General features: G+C 43.9%; 1 protein-coding gene across 3 annotated transcripts; it reads right to left on the reverse strand.

Annotated features, from left to right (window-relative positions):
- Nucleotides 1-4,226: 4,226 nt before the first annotated feature.
- GPR160 (G protein-coupled receptor 160) lies at nt 4,227-20,982 on the reverse strand. Of its 3 annotated transcripts, XM_072142840.1 has the most exons (4): nt 18,621-18,827; nt 12,382-12,438; nt 8,127-8,177; nt 4,227-5,756 (listed from the first exon to the last, which is right to left on the reverse strand). In XM_072142840.1, exon 4 carries the CDS (start codon nt 5,725-5,727, stop codon nt 4,660-4,662), a length of 1,068 nt encoding a protein of 355 aa, XP_071998941.1. In that variant the 5' UTR covers nt 5,728-5,756; nt 8,127-8,177; nt 12,382-12,438; nt 18,621-18,827; the 3' UTR covers nt 4,227-4,659. The 3 variants fall into 3 exon arrangements, with proteins under 3 accessions (XP_071998941.1, XP_071998942.1, XP_071998940.1); XM_072142841.1 differs by lacking the exons at nt 12,382-12,438; nt 18,621-18,827 and adding an exon at nt 20,895-20,982; XM_072142839.1 differs by lacking the exon at nt 12,382-12,438 and having other exon boundaries at nt 18,621-18,826.
- Between the last annotated feature and the right edge of the window lie 460 nt (nt 20,983-21,442).

The raw sequence follows: 21,442 nt of genomic DNA on the forward strand, positions 1-21,442 counted from the left end.
TGATACCAAATTTATATAGGTTTTATTGCGTTTTAATACATTTTCAAAAAAAATAACGAATGTGTACAAAAAAGAAAAAAAAATTTTGCCATCTTCTGATGCGAATACATTTTTCATACTTTGGCGCATGGAGCTGTGTGAGGTGTCATTTTTTGCGAAATGAGCCGACGTTCTCATTGCTACCATTTTGAGGACTGTGCGACATTTTGATCATTTTTAATGTCATCTAATAAGGTGTAAAAAACGCGTTTTGGACATTTGGGCGCCATTTGCCGTTCCGGAGGTCACTGCCGTCAATAACCGTTTTTATATTTTGATAGATCGGGCATTTTGGGACGCGGCGATACCTAATGTGTTTGTGATTTTTTACTATTTATTATATTTTATATCAGTTCTAGGGAAAGGGGGGTGATTTGAACTTTTAATATTTTATTATTTTTTTACACTTTTTAAACTTTTTTTTTTCCCCCACTATTTCTTACACCCTCTAGGGTACATTAACCCTAGATGGTCTGATCGCTCCTGCCATATACTGCAATACTACTGTATCGCAGTATATGGCATTTCTGCTCACTATACATTACAATGAGCCACAGGCTCATTGTAATGGATATGCAGAAGCCATGTATCCTCGGGTCAAACGAAGACCCGAGGCTACCATGGCAACCGATCGCCGCCCCACGATGACGTTCGGGGGAGCGGCGATCGGTGGTAAGATGCCGGCGCCCACGCGCCGCCAAATTTAAAGTGCCGCCGGCGACTTTGCCGGCGGCAAAGAAAAGGTTAACACCCGCGATCGGTGCAAGCACCGACTGCGGGTGATAGCGATGGGTCTTTGCTGCGATATGCAGCAAAGCCCATCTCTGTATGAAGAAGGCTCAGCCCGTGAGCCTTCTTCATACAACCTTCACAGCTCCATGGCGGATATATCCGTCACGGAGCGTGAAGGGGTTAATTTATATCAAATTGATGGCCTGTTTGATCATTTTTTTATTCAAATATTCATGGATGGAAAAATGGGAAAAAAGTGGCGATTCGGACATTTGGCTGCTATTTTCGGTTATGGTGTTCACTGCCAGGAATAATCTTTTTATAGTTTGATAGGTATCGCCCCATCCCAAAATGCCTATTCTATCATGTTTATGATTTTTACTGTTTATTTTTACATGTAATGGAAAGGAGGGGGACTTAAATTTTTGTTCTGATTGCTAATAATATATACTTCAATAATGTATTGCAGTATATAGCAATTTTACTACTAATCTCTAATAGCCTGCCATCTGATTGCTATTAGAGATAATTACAAATGGCAATGAAACTGTAGGCATCCATGGCAACCAATCACCGCCATGAAATGGTTCGACCTCGGCACTTAACAGGTTAACTGCTGCAATTGGTGCCAGCATCCACCGCCGCAGTAACGGTTTGATACAGCTAACACCCGCTTTGTATGGAGAACTCAGCACATGAGCTCTCTCTCCATACACCCCCGCAGTACCAGGACGTCATAGTACGAAGGGGTTAAACCCTAAGTGTGCTATTCGAAGATTTATATATCTCACATCTATCTACCTATCACATTCTCCTTAAATACCATATTACTGTTTGGAACCTGCAAAGTGCTAATTTTGTGCAAGGCTAAAGGGAGATTTTTACTGAATGTGACGGTTCATATAATGGTTTTATTTTGGGGCCTCCTTTTAGTCTTGCCCAGGACCCTGCTTTGTCTAAGGCCGCGGTCACACGTACCGCTAGACGTCCGTTCATAACGCGACGCTAGCGCACAGGGGGAGGTCCTCGGCCCCAACGCACATGCGTTTCCCTGGAAACGCATGTGCGTTCGGGCCGAGGACCTCCCCCTGTGCGCTAGCGTCTCGTTATGACGGACGCCTAGCGGTACGTGTGACCGCGGCCTAAGACTAACCCTGCCTAAATCTTAACCTATTTCTCTTATTTCCCTCATTTAATGGGTGATGAGGATGGATCCCCCATTGGTTCCTGTCGGAGCTGTTGTGGAGGTAGTGACCCTCCTTGGAAGCTAAAATGCAGTTTTGTTTTTACTGGAAGAGAAACAGAAGTCTATTAGAGTAATGTGTCTGTAAAAAAACACACCTGTGTTGTACCCATATACATTTTTATCATGTTCGTATAGTATCTGTTATTTTTACATTTACAAAAAACCTGTTGCCTAAAAATAGATGGCACAAAGGATGGATTCCCAGAATATCAACGAGTCCGCTCATGGACACTAAAAAAATGCTATTTTGGAAGAGGCCTTGATATTAATGGACCATGGTCCATACTGATGGAACATCATGAAGCGCCTGTTATAGGTTTACTTGAAAAAGGAGAATCTATATTATCATCTATGCATTAGTTCATCTGGTTTGTTATCTTTTGTTATGGGCAGCATTAGGTTAGGAATATCAAGGCATGATTGTACATTGCCAGTTTCTCATCTTTTATCAATCCACACATCATATGAATATCTACATGTGCCCCACACTCTGAAGTGATGTGACTCAAAACAAAAATACCACACATTCTGGTTGTGACATTGTATTATATTCATGGCTGCTGGAAGGCATTCTCTTGTGATTCTTAGCTATGTGACATATATAAAACCTTTTATAGCACAACCTCAGAGGAAAACAAAACAGCTGTTTTTTCATAGGAGCGGCTGTAATTGTTCTCTGCAGACCTGTTTATTGTACTAATGTAGGGCGCAGCCATAAGCTTATGCTGAACCTAACTTACAGGTTTTCTCCTAAAGACCACTTCCTCATTCTACTACAGCTATGGCAACACCTTTCTTAAAAAGCAGATTTTCTGGTTTGTTGGAAATGTGGAATATTTACATAGATAATTATCTCCAACACAGTCAACACATAGTATGTACTGTTCCCATGCTGCGTTAATAGTCTACAATGGAGACCAAATCCCAGTTTTGTAAAGAATGGATTCTGGAGGCAGCTTCCCAGTGTACATTTACATTGAGAGGCAAACAAACACAGCCTTCAGCTTATCTACGGTCAACATACATATCTAGCAGAGAAATATGAGCATAAGGCCGACTTCACACACAAGTTTGTTGCGTCAAACACGCCATGGGAGCTTGCCAAATGAACGTACCAAACACTGAGTGACGGAACGGATTCCATTCAGTTCCATTGCTCAGAATTCAGTCATTCCACAAAGTGCTCACAGTGCATTTGACTCAAAAAACCTGCCCATGTGAATGTGGCCTTAATAGTAAGGCAAATCTGTTTGTTCAACCATAAGCCAAAAGTTGCCAAGTCTCTAGAGGGCTAGCCTCTCATCTTGCATGTATAAATCCTTGTGCACTGCAGTAAAATGTTATTTTATGATCAACTTACGTAGACCATGTTGTAATGGATGTGGAAATAAACAATTCTTTTTTTCAAACATTTAAATTAAAAAATTTTTGTAAACTTTATTCACATTTTTTATCATCACACATCTGAGAAGAGGAGATTTGCCAGATTAAATTGCTGTCAACATTGTGTTAACAAAACGCACCCTATCACCTTGATGCATGCATTTTATAAACGCAAAATCGACAGCAATTTCTTCTCAGCTGTTGTGGTGCGTTTGAAAACGCATGTGTTAACTCCATGTTTGAATGCACCCTTACGGTGCTGGCAGAGATGGGGCCCAACTTCCTGATCGGTAGGGGTCTCAGTGATGAGACTCGCACAATAACGAAAATGTGGGGTCCCTCGTCGATCTGTCATGGAGCAGATGGTCGCCCATGACCGATCTCCGTCAGCTCCATAGAGATTAACTTAGCAGAACGTTCATGCGCGACAGTCTGCTCCATTACTCTGACGGAGTGACAAGGGGTCCGACAGAGGTATGTGGGACCCTCATTTTCGTGATCTGGGGGGGTCTCAACACTATCCACACTACCCTGTGGATAGGGCCTAACTTGTGTTTGTGGGGAAAACCTCCTTAAATTACTTACCTCCCCTATAGAACTCATTTAGACAACATGGTCCCCACCATCTAATAAGTTATCCGCCGGTATCAGTTCTCCTACAAAGCTCCCTGAACACTGTCAGCATATTACTAGCAGAGGGTAAGGAGTTTGGTAGATAATAGACCTTTAAATAGGTTACCCCCTAATAATTGTGTTTGCCTATATATCGAGGCACACAGAGGCTTTTATTCACACTCTGCAAATGGAGAAAAAAAATGTGGGCCAATTGATCCAGAGCAGCAGCAGATACTGCTAATTTACTAGACTGGATACAAAATCAACTTCTGAAAATCAACTTTCTGAATGAAATTATGCGTCGAATATCAGCTGCCAAATATAGTCATTACAGTAGAAAATGTGGATTCTCAGCTTCTCCTGCAGCAATCTTTATGGTAAGGCTTCGTGTATGTAGATCCAGGATCCAATATTCCAATTATACAGATGTGTCCTTTCTGGACTTGCAATAATCACATTAGGAAAAATAAATACGGGTTACTTTACACGGCAACTATTCATGTCTACATAAAAACAGCTGAATGTGACTCTTCCACTGTTGTACATACATAGTGGTTGAATGTACAGAAATGCGCATGTATTTTATGTTATAAATAGGTTCTTTATTCTAGATAACCTGAGCAGTTTAGCGTATGACAGATCAATTAAACAATCCTAACTGGAGACAGTGGCTCTTTCAGGAGAGATGTGTCCATGATCTGTTCAGAATACATAAATGGCAGAACACAGTATTTCCAGGCAACAAATGGGTCCCTTGACAAAGTCTTCTCTGACACCTGGAAGTCTGGATATTTTAGTCCTAAAGACACTCCTAATAGGAAACTGTTCATAAAATATAACCAGGGCACATTCATGTCCATATATGCTGGAATAGGTGCACTCAGAACTAATATGATTACTTGAAGAACAACAAATGGGACCCAAGAGCCCAAAAAGGTGAACAGAAGAGCAGCCACGAGATGCTTACCTCCTTGGATAGGCCCTTTATCTCCTGGTGTGAGGGAAAATAGGACTACGGTGTTCTCTGCAAAGGAAATCACTTTCAGTGACTTTAAGAAAGCCGCCATTTCAGAACAGCAGAGCACAAGCCCAAAGACAATGCTGCCGACTAAACAAAGGGACAAGTAAAATGCTTGGCTGCTAATGTAAAAACTGCACAGATATGAAGACTGTTCAGGGTCCACCTCTGGAAGTTCAGCAGGAGACAGGAGAACATAAGCAAAAGCCCCAGCCCATAAAAGAACAACACAAGCTGTATAAAGCAACGCTGACCAACCATATGAGATATGGATAGACTTCACAATAGTCAAATAGTAATCCAGTCCAGATGCCAAAAAAAATGGCAGATGTAGAATACCGTAGGTATGAGATGTAATCTGTGTAAACAGGCAAATGTGGTGACTGGTGACCCTGAATCCCAAAATGGTAAAATCCTGGAAGTAGTGAATAGTCGAGATGGCACATAAGAGCAGTAAGTCAACGACTGCGAGAGAGAGGCAGCAACATGCCATTAGGCTGGCACCCACATTCCTGCATCTTGCCCCAAATATTAATATGTTCAGCAGGACTTTTCCAGTCATTATGAAGAGGAGTATACAGCTGGGTTCAAGACTCTGCAAGTCTGCGAGGAGCAATTCATGTCCATCCATAGTGTCCAGGCCAGATGTGTTGTCTGCCACAGCAGCGTCAATGAAAGTTAGGTTATCATACATAATGGAAACGTGTGGGGGTGTCCTTCCTCCTGCCAAAAAAAATAATAGATCAAAGGCAAGAAAAAAAAAGTAATGGAAAACAATTCACTCTTTAAAAGGGGTTGTGGCAATTATTTAAATTATGAGAACAAGCTGATTAGTGGGGTCTGGTTGCTGGACACCCCCCACGATCACAAGAACGGGACTCCAAGAAATCCAAAGAGCGGAGATCCCACTCTCACCAAGTGATGGAGCTGCAGGATGAAGCCTCTTGCTGCTCCATTCAATTGCAAGAAAGTGTCAAAGTGCTAAGAACAGCACTCAACTAGTTAGGGCACACCCACTGATTGTCTATTGGTAGTGGCAGTGACACCTGTGCGCTGTGATCGGCAGTTTCCCACGCCGCACTCCCTTGCAACTAAATGGATCAGCAGAAAGCATGCTATAGCAATCTGGACAATGGGGTTCCTGTTCTCAGTAATGGGTGGAGTGGCTGGATAAGCATGCACCCTGCTTCTCCATTAAATTGTAAGGAAATGTTGAAAACTGCTGAGCAAAGCACTCAGGTATCTCCTGCACTCACATAGACAGTGAATGGGAGTGCACAAGGCAGATGAGCGTTCATTGTATGGACTAGCAAGACGCAATGTCCAGCTGCTCCACCCATCAGTCAGGACAGGATCCCCATTCTCCATATTGCTGGGTACCCCTTTCTCAGTATTCATGTTTTTAAAGTGGTTGTATCAACTAATTTTAGCTATCGCCTATTCCCCACTAAGTCTTTGCTTCAGAATATAATCTGTATGGCTTTTATTCTATCTGCATTGTTTATTTCAAGGTCTGTGGAATCATAAGAGCAAAACGAACTAAAATGTCAGCAGTGCCAGGTCAGATGGCCGACACCAATGATGCACAATGGATCACACGCTCTATGCCACAATTACTATTTTTTAATACGACAAACCTCTAATGAAGCCTCCAAAACAACCCCCATATCTCTACAAATGTGCACAAATAAAAAGCAGTTTTGTATGTCAGAATGGGGACGTTTCTGTAACAGATACATGGTCTGGGAACAGATGTAGGAAAAGATAAAACAAGATTTTTTTTTTTACTTCCTAAAGACAGATTTGATTATAACAAAATCATTATAATGACTTGTGAGGCTTTCTGTAACTTATTGCTCCCCGTTCTTCCACAACTTTCAATCATATCAGCGTCCTGAGGTTTCCAATACAATTGAAAGGTGGGAAAATTCAGCCTTGTAGCTTCTCTCTAAGGTCCCCTTCTACCGGAAGGATCGTGGAACAAGATTTGGCAATCTCTGTGTAGCGAAATATGTGTGTGCTTTATAAAGCATATATAAGCAGGAGGGGCTCCAAAGATAATCCGGCCCTGTCCACAACTTCTCATGCTTCCTGCAGTATGACAGCCAAAGATGCGTCACTTTAAAATAGCTTGAAAGCAGCATCTTCTAAGTTGCCTGGGACTGCAGTAAGATGCTGCGAGTTCTGTATGTGAACTCTGTGCTGGGGCGATGGCCATAGACTCTTATAAACATACCTCATGGCTCACAGACAAATCTAATAAATAGTGATTGGTGTAGTGTGCTGTTGCTGCCGGCATCATTACTTAGGCTCTGGCGCCTGGGTCATAGAGAGGAGTGGACTCCCAATGCCAGCGTTCATCCCTCTCTAGGACCCAGACGCGTTTGTCTAAGCAATGATGGCTTCATCTGGGTCATAGAGAACAGCAAGGGAGTGACAAGGTACCAGCTGCATGGAGCATAGGTAGGAAAGTATTAATTTTTTTTTTTGCTGTGGCTACCTATCTACAGGGGGCATATTCAAATTGTATTGCTCCCACGGAATTACACTTTAAAATATGTGGCATTCAAGGCTCTCTCAGCCAAAAAGGTTCCCAATCCCTGCCTTGTGTAGATTAATTATAGTGCAGTAGTATATGGAGTGCCCGAAGCTGTTCAGAAGTCACAATAGCTTGTAATAAATTAAAGGACTAATTTTTAAGTTCTCACAAACCATCTGGTTATTTCTCAATCGATCTCTTGGCTTTGTAATACACGCAATTATCATATGATAAAACCCTACCCCTTTGGCACTGGGCTGCGCAGTGTATACTTAGATTTGTACTACTAACCAGCAACCGTTCAGCTTCCATGGTCGCAGGCTATGGCGAGTGAGCGGTGCAAGAATTGCCCTGTGCTGGTCCACTTTGCCGCTGGCCATGCCCCTTCACGCCAATTTGGCTTGTAGGTGGTGTAAAAGAGGAAAATAATTGAAATGCTCAAGACGTATTTTGCAGGACCTGGAAATGCTGACACTTTGCCCCCCAACAAAATAGGTCTATATAATTAGATTTACAAGCATTGTGAAAGGCAGACATGTAGTATGTATACTTACGTGCATCTAAACGCTGTAGTTAAGGCCAGGATGAATGCACAGGGGAGAAATCTAAACAAAAAAAAAGCTGGAGATAAGAAAACTGCAGGCAATTAGAGGACAATGTTTGATCAACTCGTTAACAAACCAGTTTTACGGATTTGCTTTCCAGGAAGCTTTATTCAAATGTCAGAAAGTATACCTAAGCTTCCCGACACACTCATACTGCAGTATCACCACAATTACAAATGGGGAGTACTATACTAATATGTTCCCTGACAGTTCCTACTTTCTGGTCCCATCGCAATACAAAAAACCCTGCAGTCACAGGTTTGCCGAGTGCACAGTTCCTGTGTGGTCAAAATGTGGAGACCTGAAGAGGACCTGGTAAGTGACAGGAAGGAACAAGGCAAATGTGAACTTATTTTACTTAATTTATAAACCCACTCTGCACCTAATACATCCCTGCTAGAAAACTCCTACAGATGTAATGTATTATATGTAGGCACCTACACATTGTAATTGGATAATCTGGACAATCATGTATCAGCCACCATCCATCACTATATCCATGATTTAGCCGAGGCAGGTGGTGGTGGTGGTGGTTGTAGAACCCAATTTTTGCATTGAATAGGACATAATCCACAGCAGTACGTGACATGTTACTTATTTACTGCAGATCAGAAATCCACAGCGGAAATGTAATTCCGCTACAGATATTTTCTGCAATGTGTGTATGAGATGATCCCAGAAACTTTGTGTATTATGTGCAGATTTGTCACACAGCGTTTTTGTACATCATACATTAATGTGAGCAGATAACTTCTCTGTAGAAAATGTAGGCTACGTATTTAACAAATAGTTCCCAAATTCTCCAAGGTAAGGAGGAAAAAAAAAAAAAAAAGAACTTTTTCGTTTGGGATTTCCAAAATAGAAGGTAATAAAAATTTTATTGATAACCAACACATCCCATGCCTTCGTACTTTAACTGTAGTTATATATTTTTACAACTCAAGGATATATGCAAGCGGAGAACGAAAAGAGGGCCGTCTAGGCTGAATACACTGCGTTTAAAGGAAATCTACATCCTTACCTTTAAAATCAACTTTAAAACTTATGCTAAAGAGCCAGAAGGACACTTGGAGTGTTACTAGAGCACCTCTTTGCTATTATAAAATGTTACACAGCAGGCAGAGGAAGGGGGAACTGCTAAGGAAGCAGAGGGAAGGGAAGATCGTGTAAAGCTACAGCAAGGAGGGGCTCTGGTAACACCCCCCATAGCCCTTCTGGCTCATTAGCGTAATTCAAACATTTATTTTAGAAATTAGGAGGCCATGGATAACACATATGCATCACCCCTTCCAACTTGTAGGCAAGGGGGTAGTTGTGAATAGGGCCCTCTACCTGTCAGGATCCATCTAGGGAGCCTGCGCAACTCACACAAGGCGACTCACCCAATGAAGGGAGATGTAGTGTAATTGCAGCTGTAGATTCTGCCTGGAAAGGCAATAGTCAAGTGGGTGTAAGATGTTATCCAATTATGTGCCTGTATTGTCAACTGGAGTGTGGTTGGAGAGGTGCTACCACCTGACCAGGGGGAGTTATAAGACCCCTGTTCAGTGGCAGCACATGTTCCAGACCTCATGCTCCTTTTCAGGAGTCTGTCCTTCAGAGTCTGTTGGCAGTCCAGACCACATAGACAGAGTGAAGAGAAATAGAGTGGAGTACACCTTAAGTGCTGCCACATAACCCAATATGAGGAACTGAGTCAGGAGACTCCAATCCAGAGCTGCAGCTTCCACAGTTTGGACACAGCTCAATCTCCATTATTCCAGCCTGCATCTACTACCAGGCTGGTGCTTTATTCCTGAGGACCCCTCTCCAAGACCACTCCAGTACCAGAATCCAGATCTGCTGTTTGACCGTTTAGGCCCGTTGCCTGCTACCTGTGGTTCAATAAAGAACCGAGAGTTGATTTGCACAACATGGCCTCCGTCTGAAAGGCTGTTACCACCACAGGCATCCCCATCCATTACCCAGGGTCCCATCTTACAGACACTCGGGGTTGCCTCAGGGAGAAACCAGTACATCAGCTTCTCCCTCCATATTTCTTGCACATACCACCTGTAGGTCAGCCCTCCGGTCCCCATACCAGGCACCGTGACATCAGCGCGTCCTAGGCCAGAATCGCCAGACACTCTGGTATTCTGGGCCATGGCTGCCTCCAGGCCCCAAGAAAAGGCTAGGCCCTGGTGGGGGATGTTGCATATACAAGAAGATTATTACAGTCACCCTGTCTGGATCTATGAGAAAGTGTCCCTGGTTCATCATACTTGATTTTGATGGTAGATTTCTGAAACACTTGTGTTCTTTTATCTCCCAAGATGCAGCCAAGGATCCTCACCCACAGCTGGACAACAATCACATTCCCATCATAGTCAGCTCCATTAGTACTGCAGCGCCATCACCACTCAACAACAAGTTTATTTCCACTATTTGGCTCTATACAAATGGACATTTGCACATTCAACAATACAAAGCTCAAGTTTCACATATCTCACACATTTCTAAACACCCACACACCTGAAAAACTGGATGCACTCAGCTTACATGTACAGCAGCCATGGTGTCCATTTACATACAGCCCCTTCCAACTTTTCCACTAAGAGTTTTATTTTATGTATCCAAACCCCATTGTGTTGTATTAGTGTGTAGGTAAAACAGCAGTCATGGGACTCTTTAGGGTCACAAGTATTTTCGCCCCTAAACTAACAGGAGAGGGTATCCTTTTTATTGTTTTTATGTTAGTATTAGTAAATATTACAAGGGGAATTTGTTACTGCCTTTGCACAATAACTTAAGTTTTTACAGCCAATAAACTTCTGCTTTTAACACAATGGTATCCTATAGAAAGGGCAGATTTGCAGGTCTCAGTATCCCATCAGTTATGAGAACGGGGGTCCTATTTACACCTGTTTGAAAGAAGGGACAGTTGTGCATTTGTGCCATTTTATTCCTCTTAATGGGGCAGCTGGAGATGGCCAAATGCTGTGCTCTGTTCTCTTTACGGGTACCATAGCAGTGTACAGCTATAATAATAATAATACATTTATTTATACAGCGCACACAGATTATGCAGCTCATCAGCCTTGGAAACAGGAGCACATAGAGCAGCCATTTTTGTGATGGAGTCCAAGCATAATTATAACTTGTCTTTTCCATAAATGGAGGGTCAGTATCGTCATTTAGGGTTGATTCAGAACGGCGTTTTTGAAGTCTGTATGCAATCCTATTTTGAGGTTGGCATGCTGACCCATAGATTTCTATGGGGCTGTTCACACAATTTTTATTTTTTTTTACAGATGTGCAGACAACGAAAAAAAAAATTGCAGCATGCATATTTTTTCTCACATGCAGACCATGGACCTCTTTAGGAGTCAATGGAAAAAAAAAAAAAAAAGACAAGTTTTTTCTCAAATGTTACTACGCAATCAACTGGCAGGGCAAAAAGTAGAGGGATGCAAATACAATATGAACTGAATATGGACATCACACGACCACAGCGGACACCCCTGTCTAAATAAGCCCTAACACTGTAAAATTTCAAGAGGTGAGCTGGATCTTTTTCACTTGTATGTGAAATGGACACAAAAATTTGCAACATTAAAGCACACACATATTGTGCAGTATAGATCCATATTACATTACATAGGCATAATATACATTACTGTCATCACAACTGTTATGTGCCATGAAGCAACTTATCGGAGTTTCCAGTGTTAAAGGATATGTGCACATGGTTTTAGGTTACGAGTCACTTCTCATTTGGCTAAGGTGTTTCTGGAGGTCAGTTTCACATCCAGTCAGCATGTTCTTGGTATTTACCTACTGCTATAATGACAACTGGTACACTGGATGTGTGGTTAATTCCCCCACCCTCTTCCTCATTGGATGTCACAGGTCACATGAGCCCATTTAAGTCTGTAAACTAGCTAGCAAGTAGATACAACGTGGACATTTATCCTAGTAACTGTGCAAGGTTTTAGGCATTAAGTTGGTCGCAATATTGTGGCATTTGTTCTTTTAACAATGTACTCCACTTACACATAGTTGCGCATCTTAATCTAGCTGACACAGTGGTCTATTTATAAAGTTCCGGAGTTGGAAAAAGGTTCGAGCCAGTTGTGAACAATCTGTGACTTTTCAAGTTGCAAATGGACTTCATAACTTAAAGGAAATCAACCATTTGAAAAAAAAAAAACCTAGAAATACTCACCGCTGCTCCTCTTGATCCCGGCCCTGTCCTCCGATAGCCTTGACACGCCGGGATCACCTAGAAAAGAAACTTCTAATTAGCTGCACAGAGAGCAGGAAAAAGAGGTCCTCTGCTCCAGACTGCTAATTATGTTCACCCCGTCACCTCCCAGCCCCTCTTCCACATCACAACCCTCACATGATGTCACCTCCCTCACCCAACATGGCAGCGTGCCAGAAGTGCCAGGGCACTCAGAGCCCTTTCTGTGGGCACCAAGGCCTTCACCCCAACACAGTTTTCCAGACAGGACTCAAGGCTTCCTCCTACGGTCCAATACAGCCCAGGACTTGCCATGCTCAGCACCATTTTAAATCCACATCCTTGTGGAACGGCGAGTATAAGCAGAGTTAGGGTTTTTCAGAACATTTTTGTGCTGAAAAACTTGGCTTATACTCGAGGATACGGTATCTTTACCGACGCACTTCTAAATGGGATAACTCCTCTTCTGTGTGCCACCACCTGTGGTTTAAATACATTTTTAACCATTACTATTTGCATATTCTAATTGCAGATGTTTCTTTGACTTTACATACCCGATTTGTATTTGGGGATAGAATGTGATATGATATTTCTTCTTGACAAGGATGTTTGGTGTTATATGGGAATGTATTGAGCCTTCAGAGCCGCATTTTCCTGCATAGTTGCAGGGTTACATACCAGATTTCCCTCCTTTTTTGTTTTGCTTGGAATTTTGGATAGAGGGAGAGAGACTGTTTAAAGAGAACCCGTCATGCAAAATAACCCCCCTAAACTAAATATATTTTCATAAACAGCCATTAGAGAGCATTGCCTCTATCCCTACATTGTCCCTCTACATGCATGTAAACCTAAGCAATGAGGTCCTAAAGCTGTATGCAAATGACCTGTGAAATGTCCAATGAAGCATTAGCATATTCAAGCTGTCCACTCTATTCATGAGTGGGAGGCACAGCCACACCCCCAGTGCATGACTGACAGCCTGTATAATGATGTGCTTCCTGGTGCTGGTGGCCACACCCCCTGCAGCCTGTGTGTGCGCATGTGTGTGTGTGTTTGGAGAGATACAGCAGCTCCAGGCAGCCATGTTACAGCAGTACATGTCAGATTCATGTGTAGCTGATGTCTGTGTCTCTCACCTGTATATTAGGAGGATGCAGCATGTCAGCAGATGCAGCACACACTAGCAATACTTTCCTATACATTACACACAGACATGAGCAGGGGGAGGAGAGGGGAGGGGTAACAGGGGTGACATCACTGCCTCTGACCATGTGACCAGCTTCATTTACATGATAAAAAAATAGATGATTTTATAATGATTAATGTATGAAATAACTAGATAAAGGCTGGGATGGGATCCTTGTGAGCTGCTCCAACAGGTAGAGGTGACAGGACTAGTGGCAGAGACCTGATGACAGGTGTCCTTTAACAGCATGTTAAGCTACAGCACAGAGATGCTCTGGTAACAACCCCAGAGGCCTTGTGGCACCTATGGAGCCTGGAGCCCCTTAGACTCATATGGCATTTTTTAAAAGCCTTTATTTTGTAAAAACCAGGGCATAGCAAACTAAAAGAAGAGCAGATCCTTCCAGTGGGAGCACACACCAGTATGTCAGTGTGCTTGGTTTAAGATCCATGATCCTGGTGGTAGATTTCTGTTAAAGGACACCTGTCATCAGGTCTCTGTCACTAGTGCTGTCACCAATACCTGTTGGAGCAGCTCACAAGGATCCCACTCCAGCCTTTATCTAGTCAATTCATACATAAATCATTCTAAAATAATATTTTCTTTATTATGTAAATGAGGCTGGTCACATGGTCAGAGGCAGTGATGTCACCCCTGTTACCCCTCCCCTCTCCTCCCCCTGCTCAAGTCTGTGTGTAATGTATAGTAAAGCATTGCTAGTGTCTGTGCTTTATCTGCTGACATGCTCTCCTCCCATACACATTTGTGAGACAGACATCGGCTACACATGTACCTGACATGTTCTTCTATAACATGGCTGCCTGGAGTTGTTGTATCTCTCCTATACACACACAGGCTGCAGGGGGCGTGGCCACCAGCAAGCACATGGAGCAGCCATTACATGGAGCAGCTGTCAGTCAAGCACTGGGGGTGTGGCTGTGCCTCCCACTCATGAATAAGCTGGGCAGCTTGAATATGTTAATGACTCATTGGACATTTCACAGGTCATTTGCATACAGCTTTAGGACCTCATTGCTTAGGTTTACAGGCATGTAGAGGGACAATGAAGGGATAGAGGCAATGCTTTCTAATGGCAGTTTATGAAAATATATTTAGTTTAGGGGGGGTTACTTTGCATGACGGGTTCTCTTTAAAGTGTATGGGGCTGTGTGCCAGCCAAAAATACGACGGTATGGAATGGCTCTGAAATAGTTATGTTCATGGGGCCTCGGGCTATATCCACATGAAAATATTTCTACATATGTTTTGTGATTTTTGGGGGGAGAATATAATATACATCTACTTTGTGGTACTACAAAGTGCTGAAACTGCTTCATAATATACCTCCAGGCGGAGTCTCTCGACCAGTTGGACATCAGGCATGGAGAAGCACGGCTTCATGTTAGACATTACTGTAGATGAGTTAACCATATGATTCCCAGTGACCCCATCCTAAAAAAATGGTACCTGAACATGATACCTGTTATGCCCATCAACTTTGCCTTGGCAACTGTATGGCCCAGCATTCAGGCGATTCTCTGCATGTCCAGCGTCATACCCTTGACAAAGTCCTGTGGGGACGAAACATGTATCGGGGAGGTGCTGGGTAGCGCTCCCCTCCATGCGCCTCATTATGTCCTACCTTCAGGTATACTTCGTTATTTTATTCTGTGCACTCTATTTACTGATCTTGATCTGTTTATGTTGTGATGCACTTCAGGCTCTGCACTATGCACTTATACCATTTATTATTTGCCTATTGTGCATGCTCGCTCCTCGGCACCTGTATGGTTTTGCCATGTAACCACCTATGTTTGTTTAAAGGGAACCTACCACCCCGATTCTACCTATAAAAGTAGAACGGGTGGTAGGTGGATGAATGGAACGTGAGGATAGCCCTTTTTTGGGCTAATCCTCACGTCCCAGGTGTCTTTTAGAAAAACTTAATGCAGGCATATGTAAAAAATTTTTATGCGACTACTGGGGCGTAGTGTAGCCGGACATGAGGCTACCAGTTGTGGCTACTCCACGCCCCAGTAGCCTCTTTACTCCGCCTACCATTTAATCTTAAATGATAGGTGGAGTAACGTGGCTACTGGGGCATGGAGTAGCCGCGACTAGTAGCCTCATGTCCAGCTACAGTATTGCACAAATTGCTAGTATTCTTTATAATGTAAAACCTCTGTTCTATGGAAGCAGCTCTGTGTGTGGTTTACTTACCAGGATTGCTCCCTCCCACGCCCCAGTAGCCGCATAAAAATTTTTTTTACATATGCCTGCATTAAAGTTTTCTAAGAGACACCCGGGACGTGGGGATTAGCCCAAAAAAGGGCTATCCTCACGTCCCATTCATCCACCTACCACCCCTTCTACCTTTATTGGTAGAATTGGGGTGGTAGGTGCCCTTTAATGCTCTATTTTTAAGTGTACCCAATAAACTTTATATTTTTTTAGTAATATGTGCTCATTATGTCTCTTTTCTTGGTATTGTTTGCTTCTGAAAATAGTCCCATACTATTGGTGCCCTGCCCCATTTGAGCATTTTGCTCTTACAATTTTCACTTTTTGGTTCATTTTTCTAAATAGGATTTACCAGCGTCATATCAGCCAGGAGGTTCCCCGGAGGAACACAAGAAAGAAAAGCTATGATTAGGTTTTTCCTGTTTGTTCTAGCTACATGTCACTATTCCTTACACATAATAAGGAAGAAGAATTTATTTTTTAAAGAAAATGTTTTCCTGCTTCCCTCTAATGTGACTCAAACCAGACAGTTTTGGAGGCAGACTACATCATCGCCTCTCCCCCTGCTTATTTGGATAACTACTATCTATCTGACTCTCCCCATATGCTATATATAATCAATCATACATTTGTTGTCTGCCTCAGTTCAATATGCGTTATTCATGGTCTCCTTCTTTCTAAAATCAATTTTTATAATTATGCTAATGAGTCTGAAGGGCCCCTGGGGGTGTTACCAGAGAGTGCTGTAACTTCACAGGCTGTTACACAGTGCCTTAGTCTCTCCCCCTCCCACTTCCTGCTGAAGCTTCCTTTGTTGCAGTGAGATTACATCAAGCAAAGGGAGGGCAAGTGCTGATGTAGCAGAGGGGGAGACAGTCTGAATCTGTAGGACTCTGGTAACACCCCCAGGAGTCCTAGCGATTCAATACCATCATTTTAAAAGTTAAAAAGGAGGAAGGAGGCCATAGATAACAAATATAAGAAGATTAACACAGTCACGGTGCTTGGGTCTATGAGAAAGTGTCCCTTCCAAATGTTTTCCAAGGAAACCTACCACGTTATTCTGCTTTTATTAACCATTCTTGCGCTGGGTAGCTCCCAGCAGCGTGAATATGGGCATAGGTTCACAATGCAAAACATGCAATGCTTATTACCGATCACAAAATTTTTTATTAAAATGCATAGCATTCAAGCCAAGACCCTCCCCATTGACTTGGGTTCCTAAATGCGAGACAATTGGAATGTACAGTAGCCCTAAAGCATATGGCGCCTTTTCCTTAGGACCCAAAACCACTTGGTTTTCATTTTAAGACATACAAAATCTTAACGTGGAGACACAGCTTAAGGGTACATTCACATGGCTGTCCGGGGAGATGTATATGCGGCTGCAAATTTGCTGCTGCATATACGTCCCCATAGGCGGCCCATAGACGGTACAGTGCCACACATGTGTGGCAACGGTTCCGCTCTATCTTTCCCCATGTGTGCGTCCGTGTGCTTCTGTTCTCAATGGAGGGGAGAGGGGAAACCAATTTCTCTTTTCCAGTGCACAATGGTATGCCCGCCGCATACAGCTGTATGAATGTACCCTTATGCTACCCAAATACATTAGATGCTTGAACCTGCTGTTTCAACCAATGGCCTAATGTCGCTCCCACACATTAGGGCTTATTTACTAAGGGTCCGCAGAATGCATTTCCACTGGACTTCCCAACATTTTCCTGATTTAGGTGCAGCGGAGCCGGCTTTCATGCGACAGAAAAGGGGGGGGGCGCCGTCGGACGATCCAACTCATTCGGACTGAGCGTGGAATTTAACATTCAATTTGTGTCGCAAGATAAAGCACTTACATGCACCAGGAAGAAGAAGGTGAACTCCGGAGGACCTGAGTGGGGAGGCGACACATGCAGGATATCAGGCGCACGATCTTAGTGAATCGCTGCACAGTGCATTCCAGTTGGACAATGCACTTTCGGGGATCGCGCAGGACGGGTAAGTAAATGTGCCCAATTATTCTTGGGCAGGTAAGCCATTGCCAGGTGTTGTGGCAACATCTAGATCCCCTCTCTCTGTACAAATCACAAGCGTACATGGCCAAACTGATTGTCCAGGAATATTTGCAGCCTACCGACACACATAAAAGTACAGTAATCATCATCAGCCCCCACAGAGGGTGATTTCCCCTTGTGACTGGGGCTCTTACAGATACTCCAGGTACAGGTGAAAACTAGAAGCAATAAAAATGAAAAAGGAAATAAAAATAAACAAACAATGTGGAAATGTCGCCCAGGGGTCTTTTAGGACTTAAAACACACAAAACACACATCCCATATTAATACATATTTAAAAACACACATAATTATTCCCCAATAAAAATAAAAAACACTACGCTATATAAAAAAAAAAAGCGCCATAGTCGCCCTGTTCGCCCCAGACCATACATATTATATATCAAAACGACCGTCACACACTAAAGAATTAATGTAAGGTGGTCAAACACCTTAAAAATGGTCCCTTAACTTTTTATTTTGAACTATCCCTATGCGTCACTAAAAAATGCACCCAAAATTCAACAGTATTGCACAACAAAAGGAAGTTATGGCTCTTTAGCCAATAAGTATGACAATTCGTTAGAAATGCTCTGCTCAGCAAGGGGTTAACTATAGGATCATATTGAAAAACCTAGTGGGATTAGCACTGGAGTGCAGCGGTCAGGTGGGACACGTCCTGCCATATACATAGAGCATCATATATGTGGTGGAGGCGCGGACATGGCCGCACTGCAGGAGCTTACCTGAGGAGCTGTGCAGCCCGCACCTCTGTACATGGCCCCGGCCGTCACATACTAATGCTGCTGCTTCCCAGCGCTGAGCCGTGGGTGTGCGCGGGCTGTGCTCTGCGGGGCGGGGTCTGCTGTGCTCAGGTGTGTGAAGTGTCTCCCCGCTGACGGTATATGTGAGCGCCATGGCGATAGCTCTGGATTCTGTGTATATGGAGCAGCCGCCATGTGACAGTGTGTGATGGTGTTATATGCCGGACAGGGCTCGGATACTCAACCATTAGAGTCTTTTCATAAAAAGTGCACTTTTTTCAGTGCTTTAGAAATCACAGGTCACATTTATCAGTTTAATGAGGGATAAATGATTCTTTGGGGTAAAAGGCACATGAAACACGAAAAGTTTACAATATCAGAGCGCAAACAATGGACGCTTGTACCATCCCCTGTCACCAGTGTGTGAGGGTGCAGTGTGTGAGGGTTGCATCATGTTGTGCGTTGCGTTTTTGATGCATTCCACTGGCTTCAGCCTTGATTACATGCTAAGGTTACATTGTGTTTCCACTGTATCTGCTAAAACGCAATGTAACCTTAGCATGTAATCAAGGCTGAAGTAAAAAACGCAACGCATCGTGTGAATGCGCCCTCAGGGTTGTCTGGGGGCTGATGACCGTAGATGTGTAGAGAAGGCGGCTCAGGCTGTTGCCACACGCACCGCTTTGTCTGCGTTTGCAAACGCAGACAAAGCCGCACCTAACGGGGCGGGCTGCGGCCCGATCGCATCGGCGTTTCTATGGAAATGTCTGCGATCTGGAACGAGCCGCCGGTGTTTTGCGTTAATTTAATGCAAAACGCCGGCGGCTTGTTCCCGATCGCAGGCGTTTCCATAGAAACACCAATGTGATTGGGCCGCGCCCCGCCCCGGTAAGCGTGCCTTTGTCTGCGTTTTCAAACGCAGACAAAGCGGTGCGTGTGGCAACAGCCTCAGGCTGGTGCCACACGTGCCGTTTTGTCTGCATTTGCAAACGCAGACAAAGCCGCACCCACCGGGGCGAGCAGCGGCCCGATCGCAGCGGCATTTCTACGGTAATGCCTGCAATCGGGAACGAGCCGTCAGCGTTTTGCGTTAATTTAATGCATAACACCGGCGGCTCGTTCCCGATCGCAGGCGGGAAACCAGACAAAACGGCATGTTTGCCACCACCCAAAAGCCGTATCCCCACGTGGCGATTGCATTGCATTTTAAAATTCAACACAAAGGCTCTTCCTGCGAACACCAGTTGAGGTAACAATGGGGCACATTTACTAAAAACAGTGCAAACTGCTGTGTACAGAAGGCGCCAGATTCAGGGTTTGTGACTCCCGCTCTTAATGTATCTGGCACCCAACAGAGCGCACCAACTTTTTGTGGTGCACCTTTAACATTCGGCTTGTGACACACTTCTGGTAAATGTGGCGCACGGTCAGACTGGAACGCCCCTTTCAATGAAAAACTTTGTGTTACGTGAAGAATAGTGCACCAGCGACACAAAAGGGTGGTGTGTGACACAAATGTGGCGCAGACACTTCTTAAATACATGTTCAGTTTGCACATAAAAGAACGTGCAAAGTCTGACAGAAAACTGGCGCACGGCCCTTGGTAAATGTGCGTGGGGAGGGAGGGGGCACAACTCGGCCACATGAAATGCACGCAATTGTTGACCAGCCCTCTGCGTATTGCATTAATACGATACAAGACACTGATGTCTGGTCACCAATCGCATGGGTTTCCCTGCAACTGATCCACAATACGGACAGCACACGGATGACGCTTGTGTTGTATCTTTGTTTTTCACATTCCCATAGTCATGGTAGGACAGAGCAGCAAAGTCACACGTACCGCTGGGCCTCCGTCATAACGCAACGCTAGCACACTGGGGGAGGTCCTCGGCCCGAACGCACATGCGTTTTCAGGGAAACGCATGCGATTGGTAAGCCGATGGCATGCGTTTCTCTGAAAACGCATGTGCGCTCGGGCCGAGGACCGCCCCCTGTGCGCTAGCGTCGCACTATGACGGAGGCCCAGCGGTCACATGTGAGACTGTGTTGAGGAGAAAATTTACTTACTTGCATCGCGTTAACATTGTGTTTATGTAAAAATGTTAAGTCACCATTGTGTTTATGTACATGCAATGTGGAAGGGGTATTCCCACAAAGACAAGTTTCTTATATGTACTCTGGATAGCAAAATAACACCTTCTCTAATTCACTGTTATTAACAAAAATACAGAATTTCACAGATATAAATCCAACCTGTCTCTATCAGACCTGGTGTTCACAATTTTGGTTGCCAGTAGACCGGACCCTGGAGTTTAGGGTCAGCAGCCATCTTGTTATTCTGTCTGACGCTGTGGTGAGGTAAGCTCCTCCCTGTCAGCTGCGGTGGCCCCCACCCTTTGTATTCCAGGAAGAACTCAAACACACACACTGTCACTTCCTGCCGGCAAAGGCGAGTAAAGCTACGAGCTACAGGCAGATAAGGTCCTTAACCAAGGGAGGGGGAGGATGGCACAGCAGAGATGACAGTGTATGTTATGGCTGTGATAGTACAGCTGAGATTGTTGTGCGATCTAATGGGTCTCATCATCTCTCATCTCTGATGTGTCTCATCTCTTTTTCTATGTGTCAGATGCTAGTGAATGTTCAAAAGCCAGATAAAAGTGTATATACACCTGTAACCTGATAATCTAACCACATTGTCAGCACACAGCACTACAGGGATCATAATGTGTCTGCTTAGATAGTCCCAGCCCCCACACTCTGGAACTTTACACTGAGCAGCCTAGGGAGTGATAGGAGCT

Source organism: Engystomops pustulosus, chromosome 3 (assembly GCF_040894005.1).
Source record: "Engystomops pustulosus chromosome 3, aEngPut4.maternal, whole genome shotgun sequence".
Taxonomy (NCBI): Eukaryota; Metazoa; Chordata; class Amphibia; order Anura; family Leptodactylidae; genus Engystomops; species Engystomops pustulosus.